Source organism: Zootoca vivipara, chromosome 1, assembly GCF_963506605.1.
Source record: "Zootoca vivipara chromosome 1, rZooViv1.1, whole genome shotgun sequence".
Taxonomy (NCBI): Eukaryota; Metazoa; Chordata; class Lepidosauria; order Squamata; family Lacertidae; genus Zootoca; species Zootoca vivipara.
In genome coordinates this window covers 74,809,063-74,833,628 of record NC_083276.1, presented here as the reverse complement: position 1 = coordinate 74,833,628, position 24,566 = coordinate 74,809,063, and the positions used below count along the sequence as shown (strand labels likewise).

The window sequence follows — 24,566 nt, the reverse complement described above, 5'->3', positions numbered from 1 at the left end:
GGGTGTTCCCCTCCCTCAGGAGGTAGTTCCATAGCCTTGGTGTCAAAGCTAAGAAGGCCATGTCCCAGCAGAACCCTCCACTGTAATTGTGGCAAACAAGACCTCAGAGGAAAATCTTAAAGTGCATCCATGCTATGTGGGTTAATACACTATTTAAGGTATCCTGGAGTATATTTGGGATTAGGAAGCAATTTTCTTCTCAAAGACTGAGATCATGGAAGTAAGGTGCTTTTATTTCTGTGTTTATCTATAGCCAGTCTGTGGTACTGCTGAATTGCTTTAATTATTAGGGAATGTGTTTATAAGTTTTTGGTGGCACACTTTTTGGAATGTTGTAAACTATAAGTGGCAATCTCTTTGGAGCTGCCTGAGTGTGGGAAGCAGGATGAAGATGGATAGAGTGATTGAGTCTGGAAAAGAAACTTTAATATCTGTCTGTCCATCTCCATCCTGCTCTCCATAATCAGGCAGCTCAATGAGATTGCCTCTTAAAGTTCACAACATACCAATAAAAGCTCTGTGGTTCTGAGAGCATTCCTGTAAAGCACATGCCCTATCTCATGCTCAAAAGTCTCAGCAAACTACCTCCAAAAGACCTGAATGGCCAATTTTTGCCAGTAAGCTCTAAAAAGGTGAGGTATGTAGAGGTAAAATGTCAGTGTGATGGTAGCAGCCCATTGTTTTAAAACAAAAGTGGCCAGCAGGAAGATATTACAAGGGGGAATATTGACGTGGACAAGGGATGGACTGAAGAGGATGCTGGATTTTATTTTGCCTGCTTGAACTTTCCCTACAAACACCCCTTCCCCAGCTGCTTTTCTCCTGACCATTCTCCACTGAGAGAGAAACAGCTACAGGGAGATTTTATGAGACAATGGGTTGGGCAGAAGAAAAATTCAGCAGCACCTATTGTCTGCCCTCCACTTCAAATCTTCCCCTCGCCCACTTTATACCTGTTCAGCAGAACTTGCATTCTAACAGAAGGGCTGTTGCTCCCATGTCATTTTAATATCTTTTGTTCCTTAACTGCATTTTGCTTGGACACCTTTAAGTTTCTTAATTTAACCTTAACCCTACTTAGCATTCATCACGCTATGATAACCAAGCTATCTTTGATTCTGATTAGTGTTGTGTGTTCATGTGTGTATGCACATGTGCACAATTTCTTCATTTTAAGGGCATCTGCCCCCAAATCTTGTCACTCAAATAAATAAATAAAACAAGCTCTCTAGGACTTCGTTTTTTCTTTGATCTCCCTTTGCTGGATTTTCTTTGTGTGTGTGATTTTTATTCCACAGTCTCAGCATTATTTGCAAGATGGACTTGAGTGACTGAACTGCAGGGTTTTTGTTTGCTTAACTTGCTTCAGTGCAGCTGATTCAGACTCTGTAGCTCTTTTTGTCATCTACCCATGCATGCAAAGTTTAAAACAGGGCAGTTTTGAATTCTGACTAACTACTGACCTTATCAGGAGATGAATCCCCTCACAGTTTTATTGCTGTTGCCATTGGTTATGATGCTCCGTAGCAGGCAGAGGCAGCAACTGATGCTGATGCTGATGGAAAAGAAAAGGTAGTGGATGGAGGGGGGGGGGAGAGGCTGAGGTGTTGTCAGGGATTGGCTGCCTGTAATGTCAGTCGGAGCCGTGGGCCCCAGCTCTTCCGCTGCTCCAGCTCTCCCCGAACAGCTCCTAGAGAGAACTAAGGCGTGCGGAGTGCTGATGACCAGCACCATGCTTCTTATGCTTGGATCTTAGATTTCCTCCCTCCCCAAACACTGGTTAATAAGCCCTCCTGTGCATCAGCATCCTAGGCAGAGAGAAGGAAACAAAAAGGAAAAGAAAGAAAGGGAGGGGGGAAGGAAGAGTGAATCTTCAGCCAAGTGGATAAGATCAGCAAAAGAGTCAGAGAGAGAGAGAGAGAGACTGGGTGCTTTGCACAGCGGCAAAGTGGGAATTTAAAGAGCTGCGGTGAAAAAGAGCCCAGAGATTCCCCAACCACAACACAAGGCATAACCTCGCAGAATTACAGAGCCAGGTAGAAATGACATCAACTGGCAAAGAAGGCAGCGGAGCTCAGCACGCACAATATGTTGGACCGTACCGCTTGGAGAAAACCCTGGGCAAAGGACAGACAGGTTGGTTCTTATGCAGCAGGAGCAGCCCTAGGGATAAGGCAGCAGTCGCTGAGATTATGGAGATGGGAGAGTCTAGGCTCTCTGGCCATTCCTTGTCTTTTACTGTGGCATCTGATAAATAATAGCTTGACTTTAAGGTGGTTCTCTTTTGCTCTGGCTCTGGGTGTTTGTGTGTTTTGTTTTTGTGATTTATATCTTGTTTTAACAAGTCCAGGTTGCTTTGTGTGGATCACTCCTGGAAAGGGGTGGTGTTCTGATGACAGTCGAAGTGCGTGTGGGGAGGGGCTGATTGAGTGGAGGGGGGGACTCGATGGAAAGATGCTCAGCGGCTGGTGAATTTTGCTTTGATTCAGTGCACCACTTTCCTTTTTTAAAACTAGAATTCAGTTGAATTGAGAGGCACATAAGGGACAACGAAGAAGAGAGGGAGGAAGCTGGAAGTCACCAGCCGTGTTTTATGACATCATGATTGAAAAGGGTGTAGTCCTTAAGGTGCAGTTGGTGGAGGTGCGGTGGTTTGGGGGCCAGGAGGGGGAAGAGACTATGTGAATCTATGGTACTGCCTTTGCTGGTTATTTGGAAAGTGTCCCTGGCACTGTCAAAGCAGAAAAAGTATTCAGGAGCAAAGAAACAAAAAAGCCATAATCCAAAAGCCTGCCCTGTCTATGCTATTTTCTTTTAATCTTACTATATATTTTACTGCTGATTTAAGAATCCATGTCCAGCAGCCAGAGGTTTGTTGTTGTTGCCTGAAAGGAACAATAGCAAGAAATATTAAAAGGAGGAAATGTAGTGCAAGGCATTAGCAGGGAGCAGGTGCTTTTGCCCTACGTGACATAATTAGATCCCTTCAGTGCATTCAAGATTGGGACTCACTGGTTGCCTGCGTTGGTGGATTCACTTCAAGGGCAGGGAAACAGTAATTGCAAAGAAGCGACCATTGCAGAAATGTTAAATCTCTGTCCACCAGACTTTCCTGATTTGTATCCCCTTTTGGCGTTTTGGTAACAGGTGCGGTGGGCAATCTTGTCTGACCACAAGGTTTCAATGAGCAACCCTAGAAGTGAATTTAAGACTCTTCAGCTTAGCATTTTTAGAGCAGAGTATGTGTGTGTGTGATTGCACACACACACACACATACACCAAATTGCTCTCCTCTGCTCCTTGTTGATATTGAGTGTTGTTCATCATGGTGGGACAATAAAACATGGTGCATTGTGGTTTGCTTTTTAAAAAAGACAGCCGAGCTTTGCCCATCTGTTGTCTAAAGGATTTAATAGGCGTTTCCATCCCCAGCTGCTGTCTGTGTTCTTGCTGCCCTGCATGGCAGCAGCTCTGCAGTCCCCGCAATTTTCTTAGGGACTGAGTTGAAATCCAGATCTTTCTCTGAAAGGGGCCAAGCTTTTCTTCAATGATTGATTATGAAGCTCCCCTCCAATTCTTTTTCATCCTCCCTCTCAAACCCCATAGCAACCACTTTTAGATAGGAATGGTTATGAAAATGGCATTGCTTTAAATGGTAAAGCGACTTTTATTTATTTTTATTTAAAAACCCTCCTCCTCCCTGTATGTACTGCAGTAGCGTAATGCATCCATTCACCTTTATTCTTCACAATGCTGAGTAAAAAAAACAACCCAAAACCCTTCCTCCAACCAACCTGATTCACTGTGAAATATATATTGACATGAATAAGGAGCCGAGGAAAATAAAAACTCTCACCAAAATGATTGCAGCATCATGGGTACACCAATAAAAATACTGAATGTTGCTTCCAGAGGTGATCTCTTGCCATGCACTCTTGACTGGGGCATCTAAGAGGCCCTAGATTCAGTCTTACTTTGTTACCACAGTCTTTGCCTTGTACCATGAGAGGTCTTTCACTCTGCCCAACTGCCATCTACAAAAAGTGTATGTTTTTTGCAAATGTAGCTACATTTCTGACTAATCCTATGCATGTTTTCTCAAAAGTAAGTCCTACTGAGTTTAACAGCAAAGGATTTGCAACCGAGTGAGCAAGCATAGGATTGCAGCCTTCAAATGTAAACCACAGAGTGTGGTATTATGCTTCCCAAGGGTTAGCTGCAATTTCCCCTCCCCCTCCCCTTGCTAATCTTCCTCCTAAGTGATTAGAGAGTGAGAGAGATTGGGGAGGGGAGGGGAGGGGAGCATGTGTGTGTGTGTTTGCGTGTTTGTGTTCAGAGGTTTCATGCTGTCTGCCTTTGCAGATCTTTGAGGAAATCATCTAGGGCTAGGATTGTTCTTCATGATTTTACATCTAATTATAGATGACCCTCTAGTCTCTCCATTCATGCACACACTGCAGTGATACAGAGAAGAAAATCTAAAAGCCTAAAGAATAGCTGCAGCAGACTTATGCACTCTTACTTGGGAACAAGTCCCTTTGAAGTAAATGAGACTTCCTTCTGAGGAAACATGCACAGGAACTGGATGTTTTGTTTTCTATTCTCCATACTCACCTTGATATACTTGGGAATGATAAACACCGGCATTTTCATTCCTAACCAGAGTTGGAATGATTCAGAATTATGCAGCCAAGCAGCATAGTTTGTGTTTATCACTTCTATGTTCCTGGAAGTGAAACAGTAAACTTTGGGTGGGAAAGAATATGAAAATTCAGTTGTTGGAGGCTTTATATTGTATAACATTGTTATGAGACAGGTAATTCAATAAAGCTGTTTAGGCCTTCTGAAAGTAGAGCAGTACTATGAGGAATTATACCACAGCATTGCATTGCATGGAATGAGCTTGCTCTCTCTTTGTTTGATACACTTGGCCAAATTATCTTTCAATCAGAAGATCTCATCATAGCATCCATAGCCCATTTGCTTCTTGGTAGATCTTCACAACCACTCATATTCCCTCCTCCTTTGCTCAACTAGAAGAAATATTTCTGCTATGAGGCCCTAACCCTAACCCTTGTCCCCTCTCAGGGATGCTCACTGGTATTCTCAGAAATACATGATATTGTTGAAGATCAAAGGTGAAGGAATTGGGAGGCAAGTGCTGGCTTCTGCTCACAGCAGCCTTGCAAAGGTTGTCATGAAAAGATAACTTTCATGTGCTGTCTGAACTTTGAATAGCTTTCTTCAGCCTCCACACCACTCTAAATGATGCAATTCTTAATGACTGTGAAGCAAGGAATGTTTACAGACAAGACCCTGCTGGTTTTCTGCAAGGAAGCCCAGATGCTGTGTCTTTGCTATCAGTGGAAGCTGGTGACATCTGGCCATGGGTATGCAAAACTGACCTGGCAAAACATACTCAGGATGCATTTCAAAGGGCTGGGTGATGACTGTGCTGATTCTCATTCAAAGCAGGGGAAGCAAAGCTTGTCCTGAGGAGCCTCCAGAGCTGGCACATCAGGCTTGCTGAAAATGATTGATGTTACAAAAGGAGGATTATGGCCTCCTGGTTTTAAAAGCAGGAATAGGGCACTGAGCAAAAGGGTGCACAAAATTTGCATACAGCCTTTCCATAGTATGGGGAGTGTGGCAAAAGCTGGGGGAAGAAATTCTTAATAATGCAGTGTAAGAATTCCATGCATGTATAATTAAATTAGACTGCTGTAGTAAGACAATTGCCCCTTTGTTGCTGTATAAGGCAGAGGTCAAATGGGTTCTGCTGTTGTTTCCCAAAACTGGACTTGTAGAATATGTGTTCAGCAGGGGGAGGATGCATAAAGTAATGCAATAATCTAATGATCATATTTGTAAAATTGTATTATGTGGAAACATCTTTGAAAATGCTGACAACAACAAATCGCACATAAAGGGATGAGCAAGAGATGGTTTATATTGCACTGAATTACACTATAGTATAGTTAATTATGGGAGGTTTGCACTGTAATTAACAGTAATGAACAAAAAGGATGTGCTTTTGTGTTTGCAATAAAACACCAGGAAACACGTGTGCTTAGATAACAGATCAGATGTGAAGACAAAAGCACAAAAATTCAGGTATATTATTCAAATGAAACAAAGTCTTCCTTAATTTGCTATGTGTGATATTTTGCATGAAATTAACATTGCATGTGCTTAAACCCTTTAGAAAATGTCTTTTTAATCTAGGAAAACTTCTGCATTTTAATTTATTTTCATCTCTTCTTTCTTGTTTGGAACACTAATGTAATATTTTGTGGTGTTGCAGTCATGTACCGTATTTACTCAAATCTAATACTCACCTTTTTTTTGCCAAATCAGGTTGCGAAAATTAAGCTGTGCATTAGATTTGATGGCACATTTACATTTGCCAGCAAATAATTTTTCAAGGTTCTGAAAATTGAAGTGCGCATTAGATTTGATGGCACATTAGACTCCAGTAAATACGTTAACTGTTGCCATAGCCCATCCAATACACTTGTGTGCTAGCTGTACTAGCATGAATTATACAAATGAGTTTGTGGTGCTTATGAACAGAGGTTTTGATTATGAACTGAGAGCTTTCCTTGCAAATTGGCTCTTTCCTGCCTGCCTGCCTGCCTGCCTGCCTTCTTTCTCAGGTTTTGGTGGCATTTTTAAAATTGTTGAAGCTTTATTTGTTGTGCTCCCATATAAAGGCTTTAAGTAAGTGGAGTGAATTTGGTCAACTATGGTATGTTAAGATTCTGTGTCTGCATTGCTATACCCACATACTCTCTATGTTTTGGGTGGCAATGTCTGAAGTGTGGGTGCTCCTCTACTTCTGGGGGCTCCCCTTGTAATTTAGAATCCTGCAAATGGGGGTTCTAAACCAGTTAGACATAACGCAGCATGAAGAAGAGAGCTTGCCATGTTCGTTCTCACCCTGCTTGTGTGCAGCCTTCACACATTCCCAAATTGGGCTTGAATGTATGCAGTACAGATTCTAAGTTCATTAAAAGCAAATCCCATTGAATTTGATAGAAATTTACTTCAAGCAAATACATTTTTTACAGGGACAGTTTTACCATGAAACAAAGTACATAAGTAGCCTTTGGTCTTATTTTCCATATTATTATAATTTCATGGGGTGAAATTATTTTATGGGGTGACAAATACCTTAGTCATGCGGGGGATGACCTTTGTTGAAGGATAGACAGGCTGTGCATGACTCTGTTGATTCTTCTGGACCTCTCAGTGGTTTTCAGTACCATCAACTATGGTATCCTACTGTGAAGGTAGCTAGGTTGGGAATAGGAAGTTACATTCCTTTGCTTCAGGAAAGTTGCAGTGAGTGGGGCTGGGGATAACTAGGTTTTTTTTGAGAGAGAGGAGAATGAAGGATAAAATTGTCCCAGGTCTTGGACATGGAGGGGGGGCATATAAACCCTTCAATTAAGAAGAGAATGAAGAAAACACACTCGGCCCTCTGGCATCTCAGAGCCTTAAAAATGGTCCTAGGAATGACTGTTCTGCTCCATCGGAGTTGTCTTGCAGTGTACCTAAGGGATCCATCTTATTCTCTATCTAATATCTACATGAAACTGTTGAGATAGGTTGTAGAATAAGGTGTCATAATGTTGGTGGTACCCAGTGAGATAATGAGGTTCCAAAATGGGTGTTTCAAGGGGAAAATTGGGAGGATAAGAGTGAACAAACAGGCTCAATCAAGGTACAGTAATATGGAGATGTTGATGAGTTATCTGGAATTAGGTGTGCGACTTGTCCTGGATAGGGTTACGCTACTCTTGAAGAAAGGCATTTGCAGTTTGCAGTTTGCTGCTGGACCACTTGTTCCTTGGTGAGTGGCAGCTGTGGCTGGGAGAGCCCTTTTCCTGGTATGTGTGGTGTGCCAGCTCAAGGAGTTGGAGCTGTTTCAATTTCAGACTTTCCCTTCCTTTTTGATCCCATATTGACAGACTCCCATAAAATCTTATTTGCTCCTCACTTTGTAAATATTAAAAAGATGGCCTCAGATTCTGGTATGAGTTATTGGCTTGCTGAGGAGGAGATATACCCTCTGGAGTTTGAGTGGGTTTTATTTTTGCTTGGCTTTTTTCTTTTTTTCTTTTTGTATGGATGAGCATTCAATTATGTGAACCCATAACTGCAGCCTAAAGGAAGTACAGTCTATAAACGGTTTTACCTCTTCTTTTGCTGCTTGTGAGAACAAAGCGAAAGTTTAAAAGAGGACACAGGAGGTCAAGAAGATTTGCCAGTATGTGTCAGGTCATCTGTGAATCTTGGCAGAACTGGTTTCCTTTAGGCAACATGTCTATATGACAGTTGTTGTTGTTGTTGTTGTTGTTGTTGTTGTTGTTGTTGTTGTTGTTGTTGTTAACTTAATTGTTTTATTATATTTATTATCTCACCTTTCTTCCACCATAGTTCTTAAGGTGCCTTACCTAGTTCCCTGGCAGTCTTCTATCCAAGCATTGACAAGAGCCAGGCCTTCTTAGTGCTAGCAAAGTTGCCCACTGTGTACCAAGCAAGGACTGCCAGGAACCGAGCTTCTAAAAAAACCTGGGAGGTGTGGCTACTCCTTCCAAGTTGCAGAATGGGCAGAGCATCAAGATGTTTGATTGGTGTCTGCTGCTGTAAATATTATATTTTTATAAAAGCTGGGTGGCTGCCCCTATCTATGCCAAGTGGTGGCAAGAGCCCATGGGGTCCCAGGCACACACATAGGGTCTGTTTCCCTTTGGAGAAGAAAAGACATGCCAGAGACTGTCGGGCTTTAAGAAATATGGTTTATCCACCTATTTATACTTTCAGTTTGCATGGGTGGAGTCCAGATCTTATGGCATACACATTTTCAGAGGCAGCAGTGCAGGCAACCTTCAGGCTGTCTTCCTCAAAGGTGGATCCCAGCCCCTCTTACTCCCAGCAACCCCTGCTTAAAAAACCCCATCACCTTGGCAACCCTTCAAACTCCTGCCTCAGGGCAGGGGGAAGTTCTCTTGCATTGGCAACAACCCTCAGTGGGCCCTCAATGGCCCTCTATTTTCCCCTTAATGGCTCTAGCTTGGCAGTATGGTTTGCATAAGCCAGCCCAGGAACTCCCTGTCTGTCAAAGCTCTGTGTTTTAATCCATATCCCAATTAATCAAAATCCTAGCTTTTATTCATTCCTAGGGTTTGGGGGACCCCCCCCCCCACATATCTGTAACACCATTCAGTTGAGGCCTGGGGTGAGTGGTATTGTTACCAGAGCCTCTTTAGGCAAGGGAAGACAAATCAGGACCCTGGGCAGCTCACAGTGGGCTCTGCTGCCTGAGTTTTGGAAGATGTCTCAACAAAGAGACAGAATCATCTCTTCGAAGGCTTAGGAGGGCTGGCAAGGTCTTCCCTTTTCAATGGCTCCATCCTCCAGGGAGGACAGTCTACAACCATTAAAGAACTCATTGCTGATTCTACAATTGCAGGCTCTGTGCAGGGCTGTGGAGCAAAAGAAATTGAGGGTGATGGGAGAGCCAGGTCGTCAGAGTGGGATGGTATAGAAGGAAGCACCAAGGACTCCCCTTTCCTCAAATGTGATGACTTGCAATTAATCTGAATATTAGCCCTCCTCAGGATGACACTGTGACCTAGATGCAGGGGACGTGACAGTAAATGGAGGAGCTGCAGTTTGGCTAGCTCTTAATTAGACACTTAATTATCCACCTCCCCCCCCCCAATATCTTATTTTGTCTCTGGACATAGCACAAGTAGCCAGTGAAGTTGGGCAAAGCTGCCTTCCTAACACCAACACCACTGCCACTTACTTGGATGGGGCAGGGATGGCACAGGGTGGAGCAGAGTTCAGGACGATGTGGATGTACGGTACCTGCAGGACCTCTGGATAGGCTCTGCTGGTACATCTGCATGGCTCCAAACTTGCCGCTGCCTTGCATTACCCCTGCATCATCCCGGTAAGCAGCAGGCATGCCAGTGTTGAGAGAGCAGCTCCACAGCACTATCCCACTGTGCTGGCCACTCCTGGGACATTCAGAAACTCAGGAGCTGAATGAGACTAGGAAAATATATGGGTCTAACAGGCCCCATCACATTCTCTAATTTGCTTGTTCATAAAAAGACACCTTCAAACCTGGACAAATCAAATCAGCTCTTGAGAAGTCCTCATATATGGAACAGAATCTTGGAAAGCCACACTAGGATATTGAAACCTGAGTGAACTATAAAAAAGGGAGAGTGCATATGCTTTTCAAGGATGCAACATTTGCAGAATAGAACGCTCCTTCTAAAGTTAAGGGATGCTGAGATATGTATAGGTCAGAGTAAAAAAATGCTAATGATTCAAAATTCCAATGAACATAAATGAAATAAAAGGGTAAAATATTAATCATAGTTCAAAAAGCAAGCAAATAAGCATTTTATGGGAGCAAGCAATCTACTTTGAAGCGCACAGCTTGCTTTTTTGTTACATTGTCAGATGAGTGGGATTATATTGCTATTTATATACCTAAATCTCAGACATCACCAGGGTTACAGAAATAGCAATTCAATAGATATGGCTTTTACACTGTTAAGACAGCTTTCTTCTTTGTATCCCTATTCCATTTAGCCACCTCTTTATTGGCTATCACTGAAACTAAAGACCTCACAAAAATGAGTTGAACACAAGGTAATCCATAACAAATGATAGGGTGATAGTTTCCACATATTCTAGGTTGCAAATGGTAACACCACACGGGAAACCTGAAGGAGGAGCTGACCCTAGTGTCACTATTGTTGAGATGGCTGTGCATTAGGATGAGATGAGAAGACAGACAAATTAAAAACATCTATCAACAGGATGTACAGTTGCTTTGTACTGAATTCTCAAAGTTGCACTTAAAGAAACACTGTTATGCTTTTATTGTGGCCTTGCTCTTGTTTTTGTGTATTGTAATACCCTTATCAGCTGCAGCGAAGGCTGGCTCATAAAAAATGATGACCCTAAATGTTTTGCAGAGTTAAAAAATTAGTTGCACTATTGAGAGAGAATTTTCATGAAGTCTAATGGTGATGTGATCATTCTGTAAAAGGCAAAATGTTGCTTTCTCTTTTCTTTTTTACCAGCAGTACTGGGCTTATATAAGAGACCAGAGAGACATGACTTTGCTTCTCAGTGAATGTAAGGACAGGACAAGAGACTAAATCGAAAGGGAGAAGTATTATAAAATTGGTCCCAGAAAGTAGTAGGCTGGCCTATTACTTGTTCTGAAAACAAGGCAGTTTTAAACTACAGCAGAAACTGCTGATGGAAAACATGGGTGATCTTCTCATTAGTTTGAAACAATACATAAAGGCCAGCTGCAATGGTAGATCAGTGGAAAGAGAAGTGAGGGTGACAACTTCAGCAGGACATCATCAGGAACATACCTGAGAGTGTGTTGTGAGTCAAGGACCTGCCACCCGCTTGAAGAAAGAAAGACACTAGGACACAATGTATTACGGTTAATGGGCGAAAAAAGGCCACAACTTTTATTGGTTACAGCATGTGAGTGGTATTGGCTTAGGCATTGGATCAAACAAACTATACATGACTCCACCCTGCTCAGCGGGGAGTTATTCAAGGGTTAGCAACCAGAAGGTGGAGCCTGTTGATGCAAATACAACTGGAATCTCCCCCTGATGTCACCAGGGGTCATGCCATGGCCCTAGCCACCAGTAGGGCATCGGACAGGATCCACAACCACTGGATTCCTTTAACGGAATACCTAGTAAGTGGTAGGCAATGGCTCGAACCTGCCCGTCTGGAAGGAGGAGAGATTTTCTCTAACCTAGGGAACTTTAAGTCAGTCACTAGATCTAGCAGCTGGCAAAATAGATCCTGAAGTATAGGAGGCAGACTGTACTGCTCTGTTGTTCAGGCAAGAGCAAAGTGCGGACTGCTAGTGTTTATTTCTTACTTTTAATTTATTTACATTACTTGTATCCCTGAGCAGGAATGTGAAAGTGCAGCCATATTTTTGAATGCCGGTATTTCATAGGGTTCATTTCATTTTGCTTTGAGAAACAGAAGTGACATGAACTTAGCTTTAAATTGGCTTCTCTGGGAAAATGAACTTTTTGATTCCAGGCAAATAGTTCCATGGTGTTGTAGTGCAGTTCCTTGTGGACTGGTGGATTGTAAACAAGATGATAACCCTAAATAAAGGGTTTACATTTTTGTTTTTGTTTTAAAAAACCACCCAAGGAAAAACTATAAGTCTATGCTTCTGTTTGTGCATAAACAATGTCTTTAACTATTGGAGGCAAGTTCTGCAGACACCCATTAAACACATAGAATTGCAGTCTACTTAGCAAGATGATGTGTAGTCTCTCCCTTCTGCTTATCATTGATTTGGTCACACAAGCCAACACATTTCTATCCTAAACTTATCATGATGGGTGTTCTCCCTTCCCACAGCAAAGTGACTCATGATTCCAGATAATTTGCTCAATGAATTTAAAATTTTGTTCTTACATGGAACATTGGGAACCAGATGGTGATTTCCTCAGTGTTATTTGTAATCGAAATTTATCTAGCATATCCCCCCCCTTTCCCTGAGTCAAGTGCATTTCTGTTGAACGTTGAATTGTGTGCTTTCCTCATAATTGGTTTGGTACTTGATGTGACATTGCTCTTTCACTTGGTTGGTTGAGCACTGAGGTGATTCTGTACTGTAAATTTTGTTTCATACAGTGTGGCTCAAATCCAAAGACCATCAGTGTAGCAGAGGGTTGTGCACATGTACCCACCAAACAGATGGTCAGCTTTGATGTCAAACACCTGTTTGGGGATATGGGGGGGCTTGAATTCAGCAAATACTCAACAAACTAATTGGTTCTATCAAAGCTGGCTGCACCCAAATAATTTGGACATCTTTGTGGACCCAATGTAACATAGACAGGTGAGATTCATCCTAGGTTCTGGATGAATCTATGGTAAAGTCCATAGCAAGAGTGAATCACAGATTCTGCATGCAGATGGCTCAGTACTTGAGACAGTCATCTGTTAAAGGATCTCAGATAGCAGAACTGGAAAGAATGCTACAGGGGATTTTAGAGAGCTGCTGCTAGTCAGAATAGACAACAATTACCTGTACATTCATTAACGACATAAATGGTCTTATAAATTATCCACATTATATGTCCATCCAACAAAGAGTTTCATTCATAAATGCTTGTTTCTACATGCAGTATTTGTTAAGTTGGGGGACTTAAATGAACTTACTTTTACTCTGTGCCAGTGAATTTTCAGCAGTAAGCAAAGGGTCACAAAACCAAACAAATAATTTTTAATATAAACATGTATTCATATCAATATTCATCAAATGTTTAGAGTGCTTTTTATTACAGTTCTCCCTGTATTGATTTGCTCATGAATCATTGGTTTGTGACTTTAACATTATGAATAATTGGTATATGATTTAACTTTAATGGTGACATGTGACAGTTTTATTTATTTTTCTTTTCAGCTTATTTAAATGGCCAAACAACTATGTGAGAAATTCATGGCTATGCCTGGCCTAAGACCCATGAATCACATGTGTTATCTTAGAATTGCTCTCAAGTGAGACTTTTCTGCTTCACAGAATGCAAGACATATATACAATGCAAAGCATTTTTTTTCCATTTTGGAATTTACACAGTATAATTAGACCTAGCCTTAAAGACACTTTTCTATTGTGTAACTTGTGCAGGAGTTCTTATCTTCCCAGATACTTCCAAACAGATAAAAAGGAATGGGCTTGGCTTCTAAAAATAGCTGAATATTTGAGGAAAACTGGACAGTCATTTTATTATTGATGTTGATGGTCAAGTTCCAGATTCGGTGTTATCCTTGAACACAACTTGTACACAACTTCAGCATATATTGACTTGCTAATTGTTACATAATCATATATTGTCAGGTCATGAAAGGAGAATGGTTAAGATTGCAAGTGAAGAAATAGGGAAGAAAGAGAGCATATGTGTATAGAAGGAAAAAACTTAAATATTTTAGGGTTGGACAATGTCGTTAATGTATCATGAGCCAGAGAGTTGCAGCTTGTCTTTACTTGTCTTTACATACTTTAGGGCAGAGCTTTCCAAACTCTGTGTTGTGTCATATTAGTATGTCAGCTGCATCGTGTAGGTGTGTCACATGAACGCTCCATGCTCTTCTCCCGGGGCTGAAAAGGGGTTAGTTTAACCTCCAGTTTGCTAGTAAAACTGAATTACTGTGTCATGAAATGATGCATGTCTAAAAAGTGTGTTCACCAACATGAAAAGTTTGGAAAGCTCTGCTTTAGGGTTAGGTATTAAAAATAGAGAATCAGCATGTGCAAAGTGGAGTTTATTCAAAGACCTAGAGCCCCCAAAGAAGCCATATTCTTTGCTTAGGGGATTTTTTTTTTTTAATACCAAAAACATTCTGTGTAACTCCCGGCAAGGTTTCTGTTATTCCTTACTACCTCTAAAGGACCATGGTAGACATCCTATCCTGGAGATTCTTGAATAAAACATTTTTCATTATGAACCATTAATGGTGATTTAGGCTGCTGTTAGTGATAGAGCACTGCCTGCCACGTTATTCATACAAAACTAAGAATAAATGGTGGTAATCATAATAGTAATGAATCATTGTATTGACAGTGAAGAAGAGTAAGACAAGCAATAGATGGTCAGCAGTCTAATTACTGATATGTGAAGATATTACTGTTTTTAATATCTTAGCAGTTTTTATACTTGGAGAGAAATTGGGTTGGTGAGTAAAAAAGGTTTCTTAAAAAGCCACTACCACTACCACCTCATAGTTTTACTTCACATAATGTGCTAAGTTTGTAGGTATGACTGTATTTTCAGTTAAATGTTTCACTTTTTATCGATTTAACTTTTCAGAGGTTAGTGGAAAATTATTTTCAGACATCCATTCAGTAAATGCGCTTCTAGCTGCCTGCACAATTTATCAACAATGGTCTCCCTATCTCCCGAGGCTCTGGCCATTTGTAACTCTACAGTTTTGCAGTTACTGTACAAGCTTTCATGGGAGTAAAAATGAATGTGTATTTGTGTGTGCTTTTCAGTATTTTGCTACAAGCCCATTGAAGACATATCCGTTTTACAGGTCCACTTCAAAATGCCAATGAACGGTCACATAAGCCGAGTTCTCCAGCTCATTAATTACAATTATTGTTAAATCACATTTGATGAAGGTAGCTCAAAAGCCGGTAGAACTGTGTTTCCCAACATAGCAAGTAACTAGTGAGACTTCAATAATATGAATGTTCCCCACCGGGCCTTGATTTTTAACTTAAAAGAAATACATACATTATGACCCTAAATAGTTAAAATACTAAAACAGACTAAAATTACCTCAACTTTCCAAACATCTTGGTATACTTCCCTTGGCCTGGCACTAAAAAGAGTACACTAAAAAGTGTCTGCTTGATTTCAAGAGGCAGGGAGTTCCAAAGTGTAGACACTGCCACACTAAGCGATGAAGTTCTTAGAAATGTGGACCTGTAGTAGGGACAATTCCATCAAAGCTGTCAAGAGGGCACATGTAGGGTAAGGCGATCTCATACGTAAACTGGTCCCAAGAACACTGGATGGTTGAGGCTGTTGGGAGTTATAGTTAAAAACATCTGAAAGGCACTGAGTTGGTAAAAACTGTTCTAGATGCATATGAACATTGAGTTTTTCTCATGACAGCTCTGTTGGCACCAAAGCAATTCACATACAGTATTTTTATTCCCAGGTTGATATCACATGGTAAAATGGTTGCATGTAACTGTGCCATCAACAGTATGTTGCCATTCAGTATGAAGACCACAAGTGAGATGGTGAAATAAATTATATAAAGACAGGCACACAACAGTTTCTTACAGTAGAAATTGGGTATCAAAACTTCCACTTTTGTGAAGACCTTGCTTGGACCTTAAAACAGACATAGATTTTGATATTGGGAGTGGTAAAGAGTTAGTTTTGAAGTATGGAGGAGCGATAGAGATAAATGCTTTTAGTTTGGAGCTGGTTTGGAAAGACTGCTAAGGAGATTCTGGCTAGCATTTTCAGATCCCAGGAAACTGAACTCATGACATTTTGTAACAATTATTGCCTAATCATGTGACTTCTTGCTTCCCCTTAGCCTAACCTTCACATTTGTAAAGAAAAACATACAGTATATGACAGACAAACCACACACACACACACAAACACGCCCTCCTGAACTTCCTTCTCACTAATACTGTGTGTAGAACCTCCTACTGCTCTAGAAAGTTTAGATCGTGAAACATTGCAGTTAGCCATGGGGAACAGACCCTCCAGCTCTATTTTGGAGGCTGCAGGGCTTGTGAAAATAAAACACAGATTATGCTAATTAAAATGTAGGGTATTCTCCCACCCCAGTTCAATAATGCAGAGAGAATACAAACTCTGCCTGCCCTTGTTAGATGTGCACATATCCTAGTTCCACCCCTAACATGCAAGCTACTTCAAGATGTGCAGAGGTATTCATGTCTGCAGCTAAACAAGGTCAGAGTTAGGCTCCCAGGCTTCCATGAGCAAGTTACGGTAATGGCTGTAGTCACTGTAGCCTGTCTTTGCCACTCTCCACTATTTCCCTGTTGCTTTTAGGCCATTTCTGTCCTTTAGTTTCTCCTGCTTAGCAGTTGAGGCCTGTTTCCCTAGTATGGGCTGTGATTAGCCAATGCTAATGCGCTTGCATTTCCAGCTCCTCTGTGCAGGAAGACAGCACTGTCAGGCTCTGCCTTACAATAAATTTATTATGTTGCCTTGCTGCTGAGTATGCTGCTCACTCTTAGTACACATGAAGGCCCTTGGTCTCTCTCTCACTTTCTTTGTTGCCTCTCTCAGATGTTGCACTTTTTCTGCTTTTCACCTTAGGATACTGTCACCTCATTGAACTAGAAAGTGGTGCAGTGTGCCAGATTCATTACTCTCAAGTCTGCTTTTTTTCCTGAAGGGAATGGGGGGTGGGGAGAATCACATTTGGCTTCTGATATGCTTGCTTCCTCTTACCGCAGAAGCAATATTAAAGGCTTAAGGAAGAACCTAGATCTATTGATATCATCATAGTTTTATAGTGCTGTCCTTGGTCATCACATTTAAGTCAATATAGAGATACAATCAATATAGAGATACAATCAATTTTGTTGCCATGGTAAGAATTATTGCAAATGTTTTAGTGTAATGTATAATAATATTAAAGAGGCAGCATAGTATAGCTAGGAATACGTTAGTGGGAGAGTTTCTTTTGGCTTTCCATTGCTCTGATAAGCTGGGTGGGCTTGGCCAAATGCTGGAGAGCACTATTCTGCTACCATTTTCTGTGTCCTCCATATCTTGGCTCAAAAGGTTACTTTTTGGTGTGTATTAATCTGTATTTGGATTTTTAAGACTGTATTTTATCTGGGAACGGGAGCTACTTAAGGACCAAGCAAACTAGCTTTTACTTGAAAGTTGTCACTGAAATCCTTCATTGAAATTGTCAAGAGAATAACCATGGCGTCTGTCCCAAGGATGGGGAATCTTAGGCCTAGGGATTGAATGCAGCCCTTCCCCCTGGCCTCTCTACCTGGCTCTCTGGACTCTTCTCTGCTGCACCCTTTCTCCCCAGGCCATACCCCTCACTCCCCCTGTGAGTTTTTTCTCCACGCCCTGTGGAGTTTTTTCTGCGCTGGTTGCATTTGTAAATAATCCAATAAAATAAAATAAAGCGAAAGGTGTGAGCAGGCAGGTTTTTTCACAAAACAAGTGAAAAGAATAGTGCCTTCACATTTTGCCTCATATCTCAGGTTCTCTTTATTTTTCTCTCTTTAAAATGAAAGCTGGCAGTCTGGTTCACCCTGTTACCTCTCCAACATCACATCCTCATCACCAGCTAGTTCCCCGTGTATTGGGAAGTGCATTTCTGGATGCCACCTAAGCTTTCTGCATAATTTAGCACCTGGAAATCAAGGTTACTTATTTCATGGGGAGACTACATGAGTACAGCATGCTCAGCCTTGCAAGCATTCCCTTCCCAACACACTGAAGGCAGTGAAATCTGGGACAGGGACATGAAGAGGCTATTTCAAGTGTCCTTTCCAATAACTACTTCAAACTTAGCCTAAAGCCTAGACTAAGGTATCTCCTTTGTCAAACAGCAACAAGACAATGGTTTGTCCTTTCTGTGCCTGGTAATCACAATTTCTTTTGTGAGTCTTTGTGATCACAGGTTATAACAGCCTAAGAACCCCTGAGCTCAATGAGTCTTCTAAGTCCTATACAAACCTGTCAAACCTCTATGTATCCTTTGTTAGCTTGGATGGCAGACATTGTGCATAGGTTTGGGTGGCTTTTAGCTTGGGTGCCTGTTCTTGCTGCTCTGAACCCCTGTGCTCCACAGGATTCCACAAGGGGTCGTCTTCTTGTAGAGATAGCCTGACTTAGTATGGAATCATGGCTTTGTATACTCTTTTTCTTTTCTATCAAGCTCTCACTCCCAGTGAGTGCCAGTCTGGTAAAATCTTGCCATAGCCAAGGGAAATCATTTCTTAAAAATCTCCCCTACCCCACCCTTGTGTTTGCCCAGAGCATAAGAAATGAAAAGTATAACTCTCTTACTCTGTCTTTTCTCTCTCTCTCATTAGCTTTTCAATTCCCACTGAATTACCCCATCCTCGTTTCAGAAGCAATTCATTGTGTAGCCTCATCCCCCTTTCTCTCCTTTCAGACTTCATAGCTAACCATTAGATTGCCATTTTTTTACGCTTTCTCAAGAAAACTTAATTTTTGAAAGAGCTCTGATCTCGTATCTGTTGCTCACTGAGTATCTTGACTAGATTATTTGAGGTTACACTATGCATGTTTGTATTTGGTAAACATGGTAGCTTGGGGAGGGGCAGCCTAATGAGATAGAAACCAGCCTATCCTTCAGCAGAAGAGAGCTGGGGGGGTCACTGTAGAAAATGGTTCCCCAAGTACATTTGAGCTAAGGTATATTCCTTCCAACCATTCTGTTGCTTCTGGCTGATTATGCACCAATGCTGGCAGGTAATCAAGAGATTTGCATGACTGGAGTATGTCTAATAGTGCCACAAAATGGCTACTTTCTTATTTCCTTGGTCTGTAGTGTTATGTAAAATAATTGATAATTACATGTACTTGTGGGAAGTGCTGTAGTCTGTAGCTCAGAGAGAGCAAACACTTTACCTGCAGAATGTCCCAGTTTCAATCCCTGGCATCTCAAGTAAAATGGTCAGGTAGCAGGTGATGGGAAAGACCTCTGCTGGGCACCCTAGAAAGCTGCTGCCAGTGAAGATACTGGACTAGATAGACCAATAGGCTAACTATATGTCGTTCCATATTAGCATAACACTTCTGATGCTAACATGAGGCTTTAGGATTTATAAATAAAATATAATCTCTCCCTTTATGTTCCATTGTACTTTACTCTTGGCTCTGTCATCATGCCACAAATTCAGACAAAAGTACTGATAGAGAGATGACCTCAGTGGTTAGTGCTAAGTTGTGGAAGTTGCTTCGTGTGAATAATTCAATAATCATCAAGTCAAAGCTGGATCATTTCTGTAATTGATGTAAGATGTTGTTTATACAGGAATATACTGGTTTGAATTAAGGTGTTACACACACACACACACACACACACACACACACACACACACAATCTTTTTATGGGTACTTTAAAAATGAACATTTTTACTGATTGGCTGTTTCAATAATTGTTATCTTCCCAAAGACTTGATGTAATAGCAAAGTATTTTAGCATTGATGGAATGATGGCTCTCTTTAACTCTAAATGACTACATTGCTCTGACAAATTAGAGACTCAAGCAGCAAATTCTCCTCTTCCTTCTCACTTTTGCCTTAAAGTAGTGTAATAGGCTTGGAGCATTGTCAGGGAGTGTCCTTGCTGGCACTGCTTCTAGAACCTGTGGAAAGTTGGAAGCTTGTGTTTGATTTAAGCCGTTTGTGTTCCCATCAGCTAAAATAAAATAAAATAAATAAAAGTCTTGGAGCTGAATTGAAATGCAGGTCTGAATGAGAACACAGGGTACCATGGAACAATGTTGTTTCTTTCTAACAAGAACAGAACGGCAACCTGAAAAGCCTGACACCATCTGAAGTCCAGTGCCACCCTAATGACTACACATACACTATCCTACTCAAGGCTGGTATTTCATTAAGGTATGCCCTTCTAGATGCTGCTTCAATGGGCACAGGGTCATGATGATTTTGGAATGCACCATAGTTTGCAGCTGTCGCATAGCTACTGTGAAGGTGACAAAAAACAACCTAGTATCTTTCAAGATATTCTGCACTTGAACTTGTCAAGTATTGTATGCAAGGGCCAAGAACAGCATGTGATGGGGAGCCCAGTGGGGGTTCCCTTACCAGTGAGGGATTCCCTAACTGATCTATCTATCTGTCACAAAATGCCGGAGCAGAGCAGTAGATGCAACAATCTGTTCTCAGAAAGAATCTGCTAGAGGGAGGGGGAGAGGGAGAGGGAGAGGGAGAGGGAGATGGTCCTTGCTAGGGCTGTACAACCACTTTGTCTAAAACACAAACAGATCAGGCTGATTTATACTGAATATAGATCAAGTTGAGGCAGCTACAAATCACTACAGAATGGGTTGGGTGGACCTGAATCAAATCGTAGTAATTTGTGCTGACCCAGAGCTCAAAACAGTCTCTGAAAAAGCCAAACAGACTCTCTCCAAAGTGTTGCAGTTATTAAGTACAGTACTGTATAACACTCTATAAGGAGAATGCCAGGGTGAGGCAGATAGGGAGGAGGAAAGCTGGGGTTTGCTCATTATTGAGAGCTGTAGCTTCCAACCCTGAGCTAGAATCTCATTAACACACTCTGATCACAGTGCTTTTGGGGGCAGCAGGGGTGGGGTGGGGTGGGGTTAAAGTATTAAAGTGCAGCAAGCTCACACTGCCTTCATTTTTTTGTAAGTTCTGTCTCATATAGAAAGAATTTGGTGGAGTTTGGTGGCATTTGTTTAGCTTGTGTTTTGTTTCCTTCTCAGTACCCTACTCAGTCTTTTAGTTGTTTGTTTCCCATCATTTGCACATCAATCCCAGTCTCATTCTTACACAAAAATAAAAAAGTTTGTCTGTGACTTAGTCTTAGCTACTTAGGCCGTGTCACTTTCCTTATTCCCTCTCTCTCACAATTTTGACCCTAGTTTTTAAGGTTAGGATTGCATTTTATTTCCAGCTGTGTCCTATTTTCTGTGCCTATTATTATTACCACATTGGGGTGTGTGTGTGTGACTCTTGTGAGTACATTGTGCAGAGGCAATGCACAGGCTACACAAGTGCAAATGAATGGGAGTACAATATTCAGATTTTCAGCTTGGGTTGGATTGGTCCAGATTAGTTTGACCCAATTTGGGACTGGATTCAAATTGCTGAATTGAGCTGTGAATCAAATCATGAAAGGCGGGGTTTGCACAGTCCTACTTGATGCCATATTTTCCATGAGCTGTCTTCTGGGTGCCCTGGCTTTGTCACAAGCAGGCCTTTCCTTAGAGAAGGTCACTAAGGAACAACAGGATCCACAAGCATCTCTGCGTTATTACGGTTGCACAAAGACAAAGCTCAGTATTATATTCAGACTTGGCAATGGCACACTTTGTAACCTAGTTAAACACAGACATTTGTTTAGCTAGAAAGAGCATGGCCATGAGCTGTGCGGCTTTTGAGAAGCTTTATGCTTTTCAGATCCCAGCTGCTGAAAACGTGATTTCTGTTCTGATTTAGGAAGCCAAAGAAAGAAAGAAAGAAAGAAAGAAACTAACTGTGTTCTATCATCTGAAACAATTTACCTGACTTTATTTGGAGTAATGCTGATTCAGAGCTGCTAAGAATAGAGCATATGACTTCTCCTCTCACATTTTGTTGATATTTTCTATAGCTTTCCTAATAGTACATATGTTACCTTATTGGGGCAAGTGCAGGTATCAACAGCTTTTGGAAGTGTGTGTACTGGTTACAAGAAGTTATAGGGAATGTCCTGCCAGGTTGGAAAAGGAGCAACAAACCAATTTCATCCCTGCCAGCATGACAGTGGTATGTTCCAATCAAATGTCAGCAGTGGGTGGTGCTGTGGTCTAAACCACTGAGCCTCTTGGGCTTGCTGATCGGAAGGCCGGCAGTTCAAATCTGTGTGACGGGGTGAGCACCTGTTGCTCTGTCCCAGCTTCTGCCAATTTAGCAGTTCAAAAGCATAATAGTGCAATTAGATAAATAGGTACTGCTTTGGCAGGAAGGTGAATGGCGTTTCCGTGTGCTCTGGTTTCCATCACGGTGTTCCATTGTGCCAGAAGCGGTTTAGTCATGCTAGCCACATGACCCGGAAAGCTGTCTGTGGACAAAACACTGGCTCCCTCAGCCTGAAAAACGAGATGAGCGGCACACCCCATAGTCGCCTTTGTCTGGACAACCATCCAGGGGTTCTTTATCTTTACCTTTTACCTAATATGTTCCAGTCAAATGTCAGCAGGGCAGTTGAGTTACTCCTTGACAGAGGAACAGCTTGCTACCACAAGCGGCTGAAATGGCTTCATCAGCAAGCCCCATCTACTCTATCCTTGTAAAACATAGAAAGGATTTCAGAAATCTCTCCTGACATTTATGATGTGGTTGCACCATAGGCTGCTTTGGCCTACAGCTGGCTGCAGTTTTGAAAGCGTGATTGCTGGAATCTCCCTACTTAGCACACAAATGCCTTGTGATTTTTTTTGCAAGTCAGGGAGAAGAATAATTTTTTCACCTCTATCTACCGGGTATTATTTTTTGTGTAGCTTTGATGTTCTTAAATGCGGATAGCCACTTAAAATAAGGGATGCCTGCCAACTCTTTTGTTGCCTCTTTTCTGGCAACACTACTCATTGCATAAGCCCAAATTCTTTTCTTATTGCATCCCTAATGATTTCAAAGATGTTGTACTGGTTTTAATGCGAGGGGATAGTTTAGTCTTGTGTATTCTGGTTTTGGTTCTTGCTGAGGTCAGATGCAAGCCGATGGCAGAGTTTAGCAATGAGCACTCCAGGGTTGGATCAGATTTCCTCTGCAGTGAAGGTTAGACAAAATTAAGGGCATATCATCAACTGATGCATAGGAATTCACTGCAGGCTTACAAGAGGAATGATAGGTGCAATCAAGCTCTGTTAAAATCAGTGGGAACTTTGCAATTGATTTCAACAGAAGGTGTCTCCTATATGCTTATAAATTAACAGAAATGAGCTTCCTTTCAAACTAGCATGTTATTGAGTTGCTCTTTGAATAATAGATACTTCAATAAAGAAAGGTAGATATGTAATAGATGATTTTCTCAAATTAGCTGTCTTTGTATATATGATAAAGTAAAACAAATAGCTTGGTAGGTTGGAAACTAAAAATCATCTCAAAAGTCATCTCAGTAGTTAACTATTTGAGTTATGGATTTCTTATCCTGTGTCCTCATGAGATGTTATGGCAATAAAGAGGCATTAAACTTTTTATGGTTTTTATTTGCAGCAGGACTTGCATTCAAGCTGCTCTGCAATCAAAGAATGGGTCACCTGACATCATGGAGACTGAGAGTTTCATGGACCAATTCACTCCCATGAACTGCAGGGAAGCTCAGGATCTTGCCCATTGTGCAGTTAACCATGCTCACCTCTGCCCTATACCATAGCATGCAGAGTGTGCAGTTTTCTGTAGCCATTAGACCTCTGCTTGATGCATGGGGCCAAAAGTTTGCTTTTCCTCTGTTCTGCAGTCTGAGGGCAATATATGCAGTTGAAACTGAAGTACCTTCTTTTCTTAGTGGTTATCTTGCTGCCTCCTTTCTCCAACTTGTCTATGTGGTTCTTTTAAAAAAGACAGGTAATTTTGATAATACAGCTGCAGTAATCTCAAGGGCACCCCGTGTTTTAAAATGAAAGCTATTTTTTGCCATTACATAAACTAGAAGAAACAACATTGATGTTCCACATTTGACAATCCTGGGCCCTGCTGATTTCCGTCTCTTCTTTCCTTAGGGACATTTGTCCCTGATCTCTCATACAAAATGTCACTGACTAAACTATATGGATATTGTCACAGTGGCCGGAGTGGACTACTTCAGAGTAACGACGCTACGCAGCTCTGCATTTTATTCTTTTATTGGTGCTGCGTATTTACAGTGCTCAAGTCATTGCTATTTACACGGAGCGATGTTGTCAGTCGGTTTCAGAACCTCCTAATGGCTTTTGGCGCGTCTTTCTCCAACACAAAAGCTTTGGCAGACCCATCCTCTTGCCCCTCCTCTTCCTGCGTAATTCTGGAGTTGGGGGGATGGGTCTTCCCCCCTTACTTGCCCCTTCCTGTCCCACCTGGGACCCTGGCTCCTCTACCTTGCCTGAGCCTCGGACACGACTTCCTGCTTCCCCACTGGAATCGGAACTCTCCCTGCTTTCCCCTTTGCTCGGGGACGGGCTTGAACTCAGGAGGGGAGGGACTTCGCGATATCCCCTGTCCCTCACATCCACCCCCCTCCCA

At 41.6% G+C, this 24,566-nt stretch overlaps 1 protein-coding gene across 1 annotated transcript in view; it reads left to right on the top strand.

Moving 5' to 3' along the window:
* The first annotated feature begins 1,822 nt into the window (after positions 1-1,822).
* BRSK2 (BR serine/threonine kinase 2) overlaps positions 1,823-24,566 on the top strand; it is a 383,428-nt gene continuing 360,684 nt past the window's right edge. Inside the window, exon 1 of the mRNA XM_060279665.1 lies at positions 1,823-2,136. Coding sequence (XP_060135648.1) covers positions 2,043-2,136 — 94 coding nt within the window. The 5' untranslated portion in view covers positions 1,823-2,042. The remainder of the gene's footprint in view (positions 2,137-24,566) is intronic.